General features: G+C 41.0%; 1 protein-coding gene across 1 annotated transcript in view; it reads left to right on the plus strand.

The window, feature by feature from the left end:
* cep290 (centrosomal protein 290) overlaps window positions 1-12,092 on the plus strand; it is an 84,660-nt gene that overhangs the window by 34,357 nt on the left and 38,211 nt on the right. Inside the window, 3 exon segments of the mRNA XM_079684574.1 lie at window positions 1,475-1,680; window positions 8,810-8,961; window positions 10,016-10,147. Coding sequence (XP_079540700.1) covers window positions 1,475-1,680; window positions 8,810-8,961; window positions 10,016-10,147 — 490 coding nt within the window.

Below are 12,092 nucleotides of genomic sequence, written 5' to 3' on the forward strand. Positions count from 1 at the left end.
ATAAATACCTCACGATGTCTATCTAATTATGAACTTGCTTTACTTTCACGGAACACATTTTTGGTGATAACGAATGTAATATATTTACCAACACATGTTCTACGCCACTACATACTTACATTTAAATGTGTGCTGCGTCGGTTCAGCCATTCTCCGCAAGTGTTTTTGAAATTGGTCAGGTGCATAAAGCATTGTGGGGATTTTAAGGACGCAAAGTCTACCCATGTGCAGCCTTGAAATTTCCTCCAAACCAAGGACGCGGCCTCGGCGAAATTCCAAGTATGCTGGAGATTGGAACAGTACTTCGGCGGCACTCGATGACGTAGCATCCTTGAAATATTGGCTTGGAAGCCAGAATCCTCGAGATTGAGAAACGGCCTGAGAAACACCCTCTGGCTCGTGCCTTTCACTCCTCCTGTACCGGCGGCCAGGTGCCATCAATCAAGGCTGACACGGACAAAGGGAGATCATTAAAGGGCCATACACACACAACAGGAGAGATTAAAGCAGGGGTCGTCACAGTTCTAACTTTAAAGTCAGAAACTAATTGAATTTTCTGACTTTGTACAAATGTACATCGTTGCTTCCCACAGAATAGTTTTCATAGGATATGCCTGAATTTGATTAGTTCTGTTGTTTTCTACTATGAAAAAGCCTTATGAAACGGATTGAACTGACGACTGTTTATTAATGTGTTATAAAACTAGTCTTCAAAGTATCTACTGTGTTCTGTGACTCACAACAAGTAGGTTATGATTACATTTATATCAACACAGCATAAATCAACATGATTTCATTCAACTGGTGCCATTATAGGAAAACACTTTCTTAATAAACTTTGGGATGCGGTAATACCACGAGACACAGCCTCGGGCTAACGTGCGGTTGTTTACGTCTCTACATTGTGGTATGTAGATGATTATCACACTTTACCTGCTACCCTTATTTTGATTGCTTCATATGATGTAATCTATGGCTAGCAGTGTCGACACATGCCTGTCTTAATAAACAAAAATGTTATGAGATTAATGTCACTGTGAGTAGTATAAATGTTGACCAATGATCTGCTTAGAGTTGGTATGGCCATAGATTTGGACATCTGGACAAAACAGTCCCAAAGAGAGAGGAAATTAGTATGAAACCATTTCAGTTCAATTCAAATTGTTTCGCTGTTATGCAAAACCTTAACCGATGATTGAACCTGACAGTTTATCTTGTTTGTCAATACCAATATAAGAATAGTTATGGACATAGATTTGTTTTAACCCGGGTTCAACCTAGTTCAAACCAGGACATCTGGCAAAAAACAGTCCCAAAGAGAGAGGAAATTAGTGTGAAATCTATATCTTATCGTTTTATGCAAAACCTAAAACCAGAGAGTTAATCTAGTTTGTAGGGTTAGGGTTATGGAGTTTGTGGATTCCAACATTAAATCAGATTCTCGACCTTAATTTTGTTTTCACCCTAACGCCAGGAGGTGAAACGAGCATGGATAAGGCAGACAAGGCGTTTGCCAACAAAGAGATGGTATCAGCCGCCCGGCGCATCACCACTCTGGAGATGAAGGAGCTGAACGAGAGGCAGAGAGCTGAGCACGCACACAAAATGTATGAACACATGAGAAAGTCCCTGAAGCAAGTGGAAGAACGCAACTCAGAACTGGAGTCCAAGTTTGCAGAGGTACGTGGCCAAAGAAAACGACATGGAGCACGTTCATAACCCCAGAAACGGCAATCGAACACAATCTGAGCCAGATTCTCACCCGTTAACAGAGGTGGGAAGTAGTGGAGTACAAATACTTTGTTACTGTACTTAAGTACATTTTTCTAGTATCAGTACTTTACTCCACTACTTATTTTTCTGACGACTTTTGACTTTTACTTCTTACATTTTGAACACAAATACCTGTACTTTCTACTTCTTACATTTTCCAAACAGGCTGGTTCCTTTAGTCTGAATGTGTGTTTGGTGGCGTGATCATTATTATTTAGAGTCATTGCGTGCCTATTGATTTGAACACGATCCGTGTATCCATCATTTCCTGGTCTTCTCTAAAGAAGAGGGATCAATGAAAACGTTGTCATGTTGCCGTTGTTCAGCATGGAAACATTCATTAGCTAACAATGACATTATTGTTCTATTAATATAAAGGGAGGTCAGGTACTCTTTAAAACAGCTTCTATTTATGGGTACTTTTTACTTGAGGCAAGGCAAGTTTATTTATATAGCACCTTTCAACACAAGGCAATTCAAGGTGCTTTACAAAAATGAAAGACATTCAGACAAAGGCAATTAAAATCAGTCATTAAAAAGAAAAGATAATAAAAGAAACATTAAAAGAAAAAATACATGAATAAAAAGTTACAGTGCAGTCTAAGATATGAATAGTTCACACAGAAGTTCCACTTTACTGATGAACACAACGGCTCAGTTTCAATTAAAAGCAGCGACAAAAAGATAAGTCTTCAGCCTGGATTTGAAAGTAGTCAGAGTTGCAGCGGACCTGCAGGTTTCTGGGAGTTTGTTCCAGATATTTGGAGCATAATAAACTGAACTTCTCCATGTTTAGTTCTGACTCTGGGGACAGAAAGCTGACCCGTCCCTGAAGACTTGAGAGATCTAGATGGTTCATAATTTAGCAGGAGGTCAGAAATGTATTTTGGGCCTAAACCATTCAGTGCTTTATAAACCAGCAGCAGTATTTTGAAATCTATTCTTTGACACACAGGAAGCCAGTGTAAAGACTTCAGAACAGGAGTGATGTGATCCACTTTCTTAGTGTCAGTGAGGACTCGATCAGCAGCGTTCTGAATCAGCTGCAGCTTTCTAATAGATTTTTTTGTGAGACCTGTGAAGACACCATTACAGTAGTCGAGTCTACTGAAGATAAAAGCATGGACACGTTTTTCCAAATCCTGCTGTGACATTAGTCTTTTAATCCTAGATATGTTCTTTAGGTGATAGTAGGCTGATTTAGTAACTGTTTTAATGTGACTGTTGAAACTCAGGTCAGAGTCCATGACTACACCTAGATTTCTGGCTTTATCTGTTGTTTTGAACATTGCCGACTGAAGCTCAGCGCTAATTTTTATACGTTCTGCCTTGGCTCCAAAAACCATTACCTCAGTTTTGTTTTTGTTTAATTGGAGAAAGATCTGACACATCCAGTCATTGATTTGTTCAATGCACTTACTCAGTGTTTTAACTGGAGCATAGTCTCCTGGTGAAATTGTTACGTAAATGTGTGTGACATCCGCATAGCTATGGTAACTTATTTTGTTGTTTTTCATTATCTGAGCCAGTGGTAGCATTTAGACGTTAAAGAGAAGAGGCCCCAAGATGGAGCCTTGAGGTACCCCACATGTCATATTTGTCAACTCAGATTTGTATTTACTTCTGGAAACAAAGTTGTTTCTGTCCTTTAAGTAGGATTCAAACCAATTTAGAACTGTTGATGAAAGTCCCACCCAGTTTTCCAGTCGGTCTAGTAATATGTTGTGGTCAACAGTGTCAAACGCAGCACTGAGATCTAATAATACTAACACTGAAGTTCTGCCACTGTCTGTGTTTAAGTGGATGTCATCTAAGACCTTTACAAGAGCAGTCTTAGTGCTGTGGTTTGGACGAAAGCCTGACTGGAACACATACAAACAGTTATTCAAATGCAAGAAATACCTCAAATGTTGAAAAACTACTTTTTCAATGATTTTACCTAGAAATGGGAGGTTTGATATGGGCCTGTAATTGTTAATTATTGAAGCGTCTAGATTATTCTTTTTTAAGAGCGGTTTAATGACTGTAGTTTTCAGGGCCTGTGGAAAAACACCTGAGTGAAGAGACTTGTATACTATATGAAGTAGATCTGAGGCCATGCAAGGAATATTTTTTTTGAAAAACCCTGTTGGAATAATATCAAGACAGCAGGAGGAGGATTTCAGAAGTTGTATAATGTCCTCTAGGTTTTGATCATTAATCTGATGGAATTGTGTCATGGTGTTTGAATTGATTTTAAGTGGACACAGAGACAAAACATCTGCTGTACCTGATGCAGAGGCACTGACTGCTTGTCTGATTTTCTGAATTTTGTCAGTGAAGAAGGCAAAATCATTGCAGGCCCTGGTGGATAGAAATTCAGAGGCTACTGACACTGGGGGGTTAGTTAGTCTGTCGACGGTAGCAAACAAGGCACGTGCGTTGTTTTTGTTTTTGGTAATGATGTCAGAGAAGAAAGACTGTCGGGCAAATTTAAATTCCAAATTATAAAGGCCAAGTCTCTCTTTATAGATTTCAAAGTGCACCTGGAGATTTGTTTTTCGTCACCTGCGTTCAGCTTTTCGACACTTTTTTTTCTCAGTTCTCACGGTCATGGCCTTTCTCCATGGAGATATTTTCTCGCCAGTCACTTCCTTTACCTTAGTTGGAGTAATGGCATCTATAACATTTTACATTTTTGAATGAAAATGATCTACTAGCTCATTTACTGAGATGTTAGCAGGGGCAAGTGTGGAAGAAAAATTCTGAGTAAACATTTCCCTTGTATTTTCAGTTAAATATTGCTTTGTGGTAACCTCTTTTTGAACATTTTTGTGAACAGAAATAGAGCCCTCAAAGAAAACAGGAATGGTCAGAGAGTGCAACATCAGTCACCACAACATTAGAGATATTCAGACCCTTTGAGATAATTAAGTCCAGAGTGTGCCCCTTATTGTGCGTGGGCTCGGTCACATGCTGAGTCAGTCCATAGATATCAAGAACACAAAACAGTTCTTTAGCCCCTCTGCCCTGGGGGTTGTCAACATGGATGTTAAAATCACCAACAATGACTAGTCGGTCAAAGTCAATACACACTATAGACAGCAGTTCAGTAAAGTCATCAAAAAAGCTTGCACAGTATTTGGGTGATCTGTAGATATTTAGGAACAGAGCTCGAGAGGAGCATTTCAGCTGAAGGGCCACATATTCAAAAGAAGCAAAGTTCCCATAAGATGTCTTCCTGCATTGAAGGGAATCATTGAACAGAATAGCAACTCCACCTCCTTTCTTATGCATTCTATCCTGACTCATAAAACTAAAGTTGGGAGGGGTTGATTCGATAAGAACAGCTGCACTGTTATTTTGTTCAATCCATGTTTCCGATCTTGATGGCCGCCGTTGAGGAGCGGGGGTAAAGGACATGCTGCCATCCCTGCGCATCGTCTTAGTTTGGTCATTGAACTCCAGGAAGGAATCGGTGCCAAGCCTCTGTATCTCCTTCATGTGTTCAGCGATCTCCAGGAGGGTTGGGGAGGGTAAAAGGGTGAACGGAGAGTAGAGAGAGCTGTGGGGTGATGGAAGAGTATCCTCAGAGGTGATGGGGGGGGGGGGGGTGAAGGGCGGTGGAGACTCCTCCATTCCATAATCAAGACATTCCTCAGGCGGGTGCAGTGATATATCTAAGGTTTACTGAGCCATGTGTTGTGTCTTCCTCTTGTTTTGATTCCTCTTCTCTGGCAGAGGGAACAGATTGATGACGCAGGAAGTTGAATACGTTAGAGATAAACAATTTCACTCCTGACTTGTTCAGGCAAACTCCATTTGCCTTAAAAAGATGTCTGCGGTCCCAGAAAAAGTGAAAGTTGTCAATCAAATGGACAGAATGGTCAGTACAGGCAGCTGAAAGCCAGGTGTTCAGTGCAGACAGTCTGCTGAATCTCTCCACTCCTCTTCTGACTGGCGGTAGAGGGCCACTGATGAACACCTCTGCATTTAGAGAGCTGACAGTTTCCAACAATCATTTTAAGTATTTTTTCAGCATTTCTGACTCGTTTCACAACATCATTTGTTCCAATGTGCAGTACCACATTCTTCACAGTCGGATGTTCAGCCCCAATATACAGGATCTTCTCAGCCAAGTCAGAAACCATATCCTTGGGAAAACAGAGTATGTTTCGTGTTGTTCTTACTACACAGACTTTTTACATCTCTTACAGCAGAGTCACCCACAATCAGAGTTTCAGGCCCATTCGTTAGCTTTCCCTCTAGCCCAGGGGTCACCAACCTTTTTTAGGATGAGGGCTACTTTCAAAAAATAAAGCAAGTCGGGGGCTACTTTTACTCCTCTTTTTTTGTTTTTTGCAGTGTATATATTTTATATTTATATATTATATGCTTACCTTTAACCTTTGTGTGCTGTTTGGGTCTGTGGGACCCGTTTTCAGTGTTTACTAAAAGAAAATGTATGCAATTTAATCATTTTAACCTGCTTTATTTGGGGGTGGACCTCACATCCTCTAGGGGGGGCCTCACATCCTCCAGGGGGGATCTCACATCTTCTAGGGGGGTCCTCACCTCCTCTAAAAGAATTTTCTTTAAATGTTGAAGTGAAATGCACCAATCTGCTGCACTTTGAGTACAAAATGAATTTATGGATACAGCTCTCAACACTCAGATGAAAGGGAGCTGTATACTTTTCAATACTCCAATCATCTTTGGAATATTATCACAACCAATAACAAATCATTTAAACTGGTTTATTCTTATCTTATGTTACCTAATTAGCATTATTTCTTTTTATTTATGCATATTTTACTAATCACTCCCCTTTTAAACAGTTTTTTGTACTGTCCTATAGTACACACCGGAATGACTTCTTACTTTATCTATATTAAATAGATAAAAGTGAGCTCTCCCTAGCTCTCTCTCTCGCTCTCTCTCTCTCTCTCTCTCCCCCTAGCTCTCTCGCTCGCTCACAGAGGCTGTGTGCTCCTCCTTGGCGATGACGGGTTGCGCTAAAAAATAATAATAATAAACATATTTGTAAAGTGGGAGGACACAAACGGGATTTCAAAAAGGGAGGAGGGGTGTTAGATAGATATAGAGTTGTAGTAAGTAGATAGAGTTCGCTATGATTTAGGTTTCGTTTATGCATAGAGTAGATTATTTTAATTACATTTCCTTTTTTGTTTTGGATTTGCTTGGCGAGCTATTTTTAGAACATGCCCGGCGGGCGACTCACGTTGCCCCTGCGGGCGACTGAGTGCCCGCGGGCACCGTGTTGGCTACCCCTGCTCTAGCCTTTTACTTTTGGAGTAGCTATTGGTCCTTACCCTGCTGTGTGAAGAGGACAGGTTATCCAGGTCATTGTGGAGTCTATTTTTATATAACATTACAAGACTGATTCTTATTATTATATTATATGCTTATTGTGCTCATGAGATTGCTATGACTATAGAATAAATAGACACAATCACTAATCCCAGGTTCTGATGGGTTCGATACCAACGAGGGGAATAGTCAGAAGAAAGTTTTCAGCTTGCAATAGATTAGAAAGTAGCAGAAGCCAGATCCAGGCACTGTAGAAACAATTGAGTTATTGAGGCTATGGCCCTGGGCGCCTGGGTTAGCTCCGCGCCCACGCATAGCTGGGAATCAGTATAACCAAGATTACACTTTTCTGTCGAAGCTTCATTAAAACAAATTACATATGATGGTGCCAGAGTAGGGAGGGACTTCCACAGGCCGGCTGAATGCTGATTGGAGGATCGTGTTGCCAAGAGACTCTGAGTCTGCGCACCAACCAAAGAGAATCAAGTCTAAACCATGGTATCTCTTCAGCTAGTCTTGACCAATTAAAAATGTACGGGCAACGCCCTGTGTAATAAAATGTATTGTCGCTCGAGGCTCTTGACGGATTTGGTGGTTACAGATGACAGCTTTGCTGCCTGTGATTCCCAAACACGCGATGAGTCCTTGGCCAAGTAAAATATATATTTTGCTCTCTTTACAATAAATAGTTCAATTTAGAAGTTGTCTGTCTTTTCTGGAATTCTGAACCCAGCATCATCAGAAAGAGATCTCCGGTTCTGTGTCAGTGTAGCGTATCTGTTCTGGATTGGCACACTCGGTGGTTTAAGAGGATTGTTTTTAGTTCTCCCTTTAGCAGCTGTCCACGACTGTTTCCTAGTATGAATAGGGGTTGAAGAGGCGCTCTTCCTGGGTGATAACAATGCAGGCCAGCCGGTCGCATCACAGATTTCAGAGCGCTGGGCTCTGCCTGTTATTCCTCCTCCCAAATCCCATGGAAATGATTTACTCTTCCGGGCTTGCACCCAGAGAGTTCGAGGGAGGACTACCACTTGTAGATTTATTACCTGGTACACAACCCTCCTGTCCATTGGAATCCTTGTAGCTGCTAACTAGCTTTGAGTTAGCATGCCTTTGTCCATTCTTTTGCAACACTGGCAAAGTGGAATCATTCCAATCTAGTCCATTCATTTCCAACACGACCATCTTCTGTAGAAGTTTGTGGAAATCATCTGTAGAGAACGGAGGCATTTTGCTGCTAACTAGCTTAAGCTAAATAGCATGCTGTACCAGGCTTTAGCTGTTGCTAGGCCACGCTACTGTAAGACCGAATACAAATATTGAAATATGGCTGAAACCCTCCGTCTATTTACGAAGAATAACTGTCCCAGTGATAGGTTAATGTCCAGGAGCCGCTGCTCGAAGTTTTCAGAAAAAGAAAAATAGAAAAACATCACAAAAAAAGTAAGCAGAGGCAAGAGCAAGCAGAAACGTGTCTGCACTGTAAGAAGGCTGGGGCAACATCTTAAGTACATTTCGAAGCCCATACTTCTTTACTTTTACTTAAATAGTTTAGTCAGTACTTCTACTTTTACCCCCGTCTGTTTAAACACGAGTATCTGTACTTCTACTTGAGTAAAGGATGTGTGTACTTTTGCCATCTCTGCCCGTTAAGGTCCTTTTCCCCCAACATTATAACGTTATAAAAAAGATCTTATCACGTAACGTTGCCTCTGTTTCTCTTCAGTTGACCAAGATGAATGTGGAGGCGCAGAGGGTGGAGCGCGAGCTGAGAGACGAGCTGGCCGACAGTGTCAGTCAAGCTGCGAGCGACGCTGACAGAGCCCGGGTTGGAGAGCTGGAGAAGAACGAGGCGGAGCTCCGCACGGAGGTTTCTAAGTACGTCTGTCAGTGCACACGCCTCAAGATGAATGATTTATGCTCTTATCGTGAAAGATATGTCATCATAGCTTCATATATCTTAATACTTTATGTGAACACATGACACACAGCCTCAATCCTGCTGTTTCTCCCTGACCACAGCCACAAGGATCTCTCACACACACTACCTGCCAACACAGACAGGGAAACAGCGCCTAAATACCCACACACTAATCAGCAATTAGACACTTGAGGAGACAACACAGGGCACCAGGTGAACATAATCAGGAGTAACAGACATGGGGAAGGAAACACTTTTCAAAATAAAAACACAAGTGCAATAGTACAAGCCCCGAAGCCGTCAGTCCACAGTGACGAATTTACCTTCGTCACAAAGCTATTGGACGCCTTTTACTATTTCTATACCTGGAAATAAGATATTACAAATGTTAGAGATTGCACTCACTATCCTTTAATGGCTTTCGGAATAAATGATATGAATACAAATGTGTTTCTTAAGGTCAAAGCCGTGTAATCAAGCACTTCTCTGTTTTGCATGAGCTTTTCTTTGCTTTTGTTTTATAATTCGGTCCCACTGTCTCTTATAATGTCCACAATTTAGACTCATTCTACCATCAAAATATCCTCGCTGGAATGAAATGAAGTACATTTACTCAATTATGTTACTTTTTTTAGGTACTTTAATGTTATTCCATCACATTTTGGAAACCAATATTTACTTTTTTTCTCCACTATATTTACCTTGCTGCTTTAGTTAGCTAACATCAAATATAAATAATCTAATAATCAAACATTGACATAAAATCAAAAGTTAAAATATCCAGCACCAAAATACAAAGTCACAGCTTTCAACATAATCTTAATCCAGTAAATCAAATATATGATTCTGAAATTGGCCATTACGAATAACGACTACTTTTACTTTGGGTTACTCAAGTATATTTTGATGCTCCCCATACTTTTGTACAGTAAGTATAACATCATAGCGCCTCTTCCACCACTGTCATTGTAATGTTTATTTCCTGTTCTTTTTGTCTCTTCTTTTGCCCAGGCTGCAGGAGGTGTCCGATGTGGCTGTGATGCAGGTCTCTGCTCTTCAGGCCCGACAGCAGAGCAGAGAGAAGGAAGTGGAAGCTTTGAGGAGACAGATACAGGACTACCAGGTATTACACAGGACTACCAGGTATTATACAGGACTACCAGGTATTATACAGGACTACCAGGTATTATACAGGACTACCAGGAATTATACAGGACTACCATGAATTATACAGGACTACCAGGTATTATACAGGACTACCAGGTATTATACAGGACTACCAGGTATTATACAGGACTACCAGGAATTATACAGGACTACCAGGTATTATACAGGACTACCAGGTATTATACAGGACTACCATGAATTATACAGGACTACCAGGTATTATACAGGACTACCAGGTATTATACAGGACTACCAGGTATTATACAGGACTACCAGGTATTATACAGGACTACCTGGAATTATACAGGACTACCAGGTATTATACAGGACTACCAGGTATTATACAGGACTACCAGGTATTATACAGGACTACCAGGAATTATACAGGACTACCAGGAATTATACAGGACTACCAGGTATTATACAGGACTACCAGGTATTGTAGAGGACTACCAGGTTTTATACAGGACTACCAGGAATTATACAGGACTACCTGGAATTATACAGGACTACCAGGTATTATACAGGACTACCAGGTATTATACAGGACTACCAGGTATTATACAGGACTACCAGGTATTATACAGGACTACCAGGAATTATACAGGACTACCAGGTATTATACAGGACTACCAGGTATTATACAGGACTACCAGGTATTGTAGAGGACTACCAGGTTTTATACAGGACTACCAGGAATTATACAGGACTACCAGGTATTATACAGGACTACCAGGAATTATACAGGACTACCAGGAATTATACAGGACTACCAGGTATTATACAGGACTACCAGGTATTATACAGGACTACCAGGTATTATACAGGACTACCAGGTATTATACAGGACTACCAGGTATTATACAGGACTACCAGGTATTGTAGAGGACTACCAGGTATTATACAGGACTACCAGGTATTGTAGAGGACTACCAGGTTTTATACAGGACTACCAGGAATTATACAGCACTACCAGGTGTTATACAGGACTACCAGGTGTTATACAGGACTACCAGGTGTTATACAGGACTACCAGGTGTTATACAGGACTACCAGGTGTTATACAGGACTACCAGGTATTATACAGGACTACCAGGTATTATACAGGACTACCAGGTATTGTAGAGGACTACCAGGTTTTATACAGGACTACCAGGAATTATACAGCACTACCAGGTGTTATACAGGACTACCAGGTGTTATACAGCACTACCAGGTGTTATACAGGACTACCAGGTGTTATACAGGACTACCAGGTGTTATACAGGACTACCAGGTATTATACAGGACTACCAGGAATTATACAGGACTACCAGGAATTACACAGGACTACCAGGTATTATACAGGACTACCAGGTGTTATACAGCACTACCAGGTGTTATACAGGACTACCAGGTGTTATACAGCACTACCAGGTGTTATACAGGACTACCAGGTGTTATACAGGACTACCAGGTATTACACAGGACTACCAGGAATTATACAGGACTACCAGGAATTACACAGGACTACCAGGTATTACACAGGACTACCAGGTGTTATACAGGACTACCAGGTGTTATACAGGACTACCAGGTATTATACAGGACTACCAGGAATTATACAGGACTACCAGGAATTACACAGGACTACCAGGTATTATACAGGACTACCAGGAATTATACAGCACTACCAGGTGTTATACAGGACCACCATGTGTTATACAGGACTACCAGGTGTTATACAGGACTACCAGGTGTTATACAGGACTACCAGGTGTTATACAGGACTACCAGGTATTATACAGGACTACCAGGAATTATACAGGACTACCAGGTATTATACAGGACTACCAGGTATTATACAGGACTACCAGGTATTGTAGAGGACTACCAGGTTTTATACAGGACTACCAGGAATTATACAGCACTACCAGGTGTT

The sequence above is a fragment of the Notothenia rossii genome (genome assembly GCF_949606895.1).
Source record: "Notothenia rossii genome assembly, chromosome: 5".
Lineage (NCBI taxonomy): Eukaryota > Metazoa > Chordata > Actinopteri > Perciformes > Nototheniidae > Notothenia > Notothenia rossii.